Source organism: Egretta garzetta, unplaced genomic scaffold (genome assembly GCF_000687185.1).
Source record: "Egretta garzetta isolate BGI_Z169 unplaced genomic scaffold, ASM68718v1 scaffold368, whole genome shotgun sequence".
NCBI classification, from domain to species: domain Eukaryota; kingdom Metazoa; phylum Chordata; class Aves; order Pelecaniformes; family Ardeidae; genus Egretta; species Egretta garzetta.
Window position 1 is genome coordinate 1918434 of NW_009260684.1, and position 3338 is coordinate 1921771.

Genomic DNA, 3338 nt, shown 5'->3' on the forward strand with positions numbered 1-3338 from the left:
TAGGCGGGTAAATATCCAGCTTGTGGGATGAACTGCTGAGAATGGTGTATACCAGCCCAGCCCAGCCCGACTGCTGGGATGCAAACAGCATCTCCCGAACACTTCTCTAGTGATGGCTTGCAGGAGCCAGGGAAGTCTAGGAATCACAGTTTAATAAAAAAATTCCTTTTTTTCCCTGCAAGCCTGATTCTGCACAGTTTTGCCAATGTTTTGCTAAATTGGGTTTTGTTTAGCTGGGGTTTCCCTGGTTCCCCACTCTGCACACAGCTCTGGCACAGCAAGGAGTGAGGGTGCATGTGGCGGTGCTGCCGATGCTGGATTTTGGGAAGCCAGGACCCGCCGAGGACTCCCAAGGGTGCTGTGCCTCAGATTCCCCACCTGTAAAATGGCCTTTGGGGAGGGGAAAGACAGCAGAACATGTTTCCCCATAGCGCTGATATCCGTGTTTTCCCCATCCCCTATTAGACTGAAAAGGCAGCCTTAAATTATTTTGCAAACTCCTTTTATTTGAAAGGAGGCTCCTGCAGGACAGTGCTTTGTTTTGACTGGAGCCGTTTTCTGCATGCAATTGCTGGGGAGCAAAAAAGAAGATGAGGGTGTCTACAGGACTCAGTGCCATTTTCCAAGTTGGTTGGTTATTGCAGTGAACCTGTTCCTGCAGCTCTTCTGGTTTTCAGTGTCTTTTTGGAGGGGTTTGGGGCCATTTCCATGAGGTCCCATGGGGTGTGGGATGTGATGCTGGCTGGCAAGAAGCTCTAAGCAAAGCCCCCAGCCTGGGCACATGTTTTGGGGCCAGTTTCGACCCCTCTGACGTGGGGATGCTCTCATTGCAGGCGTCCTGTCTCTGTGGCTCTGCGCCATGCCTGCTCTGTGGCTGCTGCCCCTCGGCCAAGAACTCCACTGTCTCCCGCCTCCTCTTCACCTTCTTCCTCTTCCTCGGCACCCTTGTGTCCATCATTATGATAATCCCCGGTGTGGAGAAGGAGCTGCACAAGGTAAATAACTCACAGGGGTCCTTGGGCTTGATTGCCACAGGGAAGAGGTTTAGCTTGTGGTGGGTATGGGAGGCTGAATCAGAAAGTGAATTTTTGGGTCATGATGTTGCTTCTGTTCCTTTTTTTCCTGAGCATCTTGCTGGGAGAGGATGCTTTTAACCCCAGTTTTCCATGGAGGGGATGATCCAGTGGGATAATTTCATGTATTGTTTCTCAGATGTCTCCCAGGACAGTTTCCTGCATCCCATTTTTGGGGGTTCAGCTGGCCAAGTGACTTGCAAGTCATGGTTGTGGGAGCTGAGGTCTGCCAGCTGAGCTAACACAAAGGCTGGGCCAGGCTTTTGGGGAAATGCTGGTTTCATCCCAGCTTCTCACTGACCTGCAGGGTGGCTTTATCTGTGTCACTCCACCACTGTCCCCGAGCAGGCTTTATGGGTGGCATTGGAGCAGTCATGGGCTGGCCTATCTTTGGTGGCACCAGGGCTCATGGTGGGTGCAGGATGCTGGGGTAATGCTCACTCTCCCATTGCCTTTGCAGCTTCCCGGCTTTTGTGAAGGCAGTGGGTCGGTCCTGGGGGTCCAGACCCACGTTGACTGCGGCAGCTTCCTGGGCCACAAAGCCGTGTACCGCATGGGCTTCGCCATGGCTGCCTTCTTCTTCCTCTTTGCCTTGATCATGGTGTGTGTGCGCAGCAGCAAGGACCCGCGAGCTGCGGTGCAGAACGGGTGAGCACTTGTCCCTGGGCTGGGGGGTGCTGGGGTGGGGGCAGACCCCCCCTTTACTGCTGGGTTCCCGCTCACAGACCGTGCCTTCTCTCTCCTCCTGCAGCTTCTGGTTTTTCAAGTTCCTGGTGCTGGTGGGGATCACAGTGGGGGCCTTCTACATCCCCGACGGTGCCTTCACCTCAGGTGAGGAGCTGCCCCTGGTGTCCTCTGCATTTCTGGGCTAAACCCTAGCGCAGGATCAAACCTGGCTGTGGGCCCCTGCCCCTTCCTGTTTTCCCTGCTCTTAACTGGTTTTTCTTTTTCCCTCAAGTCTGGTTTTACTTTGGTGTGGTTGGCTCCTTCCTCTTCATACTTATTCAGCTCATCCTCCTCATTGACTTCGCCCACTCCTGGAGCCAGCTGTGGCTACGCAACGCGGACGAGGGCAACGCCAAGGGCTGGTACACAGGTTGGTATGGCTGGCACTGCCGAGGGTTTTGGGATGGGGAAGCTCATCCTGGGGCCAGGTGACACTGAGCTGGAGGGGACTCCGGGCTCTGCTCCAGCCTCTTTCCTTTTTGCTTTCTTCCCCAGCCCTTTGCATCGTCACCTTCATCTTCTATGCCACCTCCATTGCGGCCATAGTGCTGCTCTATGTCTACTACACCAAGCCCCAGGGATGCACGGAGGGCAAGGTCCTCATCAGCATCAACCTCATCCTCTGCCTCATCATCTCTGCCGTGTCCATCCTGCCCAAGATCCAGGTGAGGTGGTGGGGGCACCTGGGAGGCTGGTAGCCATGTCGCCGTGGGGTACAGGACCAGTCCTGAGCACCCACCGTTGTGTTTGCAGGATGCTCAGCCGCACTCGGGACTGCTGCAGGCGTCCCTCATCACCCTCTACACCATCTACGTCACCTGGTCCGCCCTGGCCAATGTACCAAGTAAGCAGGATGCGGCCTTGGGCTCAGGAAGGGGTTGCATGGGGACCACACACTGGGGTGGGTGCTTTTCCCCTCTGGGTCTCTGGGGGCTGGGGAAAGGTGATGAACCCCCTGCATGTCCCCCCCAGCCCAGACCTGTAACCCCACGCTGCTGGTGAGGAACAGCACTGGCTCAGCGATGGCCACACAGCCTCTGACTACCTGGTGGGACGCCCCAAGCATCGTGGGGCTGATAATCTTCATCCTCTGCACCCTCTTCATCAGGTGAGGACTTGGCTTGTGTCCTGGGGACTGCACCGTCCCTCTGCCTGCCTGGAGCAGAGAGGCATGGGGTGGCTTTTAGGGAAAGGCAATGCTGGATGGGAGGTTGCAGCTTGGTCCACAGGGATTTTGTCATGAAGTGCCTCTTGCAAAGCCATCCCGGTCCCCAGGGACACAGGCAGGCTGCTCTGTGGAGCTGTGGTCACAGCTTTTAGGGTTTCCACACAAGCTGCATCCCCCAAACTGCCCTGCCCATCCCGGGGGGGTGCTGAGCTCAGGCTGGGGGGCAGCTGAGGAGGCAGCAGGCAGGCAGCCCTGAGCATGCCCTCCCTCTGCCCGCAGTGTCCGCTCCTCGGACCATCCGCAGGTCAACAAGCTGATGCTGACGGAGGAAAGCGCTGCCGGGGCAGGCAGGGAGGGGGGCGCCGACGGGC

At 56.8% G+C, this 3338-nt stretch overlaps 1 protein-coding gene across 1 annotated transcript in view; it reads left to right on the top strand.

Moving 5' to 3' along the window:
* Positions 1 to 839: 839 nt before the first annotated feature.
* The window catches only part of SERINC2 (serine incorporator 2), a 4553-nt gene continuing 2054 nt past the window's right edge, over positions 840 to 3338 (top strand). Inside the window, exons 1-7 of the mRNA XM_009645834.2 lie at positions 840 to 995; positions 1534 to 1721; positions 1825 to 1904; positions 2032 to 2169; positions 2295 to 2464; positions 2553 to 2643; positions 2772 to 2907. Coding sequence (XP_009644129.2) covers positions 960 to 995; positions 1534 to 1721; positions 1825 to 1904; positions 2032 to 2169; positions 2295 to 2464; positions 2553 to 2643; positions 2772 to 2907 — 839 coding nt within the window. The 5' untranslated portion in view covers positions 840 to 959. The remainder of the gene's footprint in view (positions 996 to 1533; positions 1722 to 1824; positions 1905 to 2031; positions 2170 to 2294; positions 2465 to 2552; positions 2644 to 2771; positions 2908 to 3338) is intronic.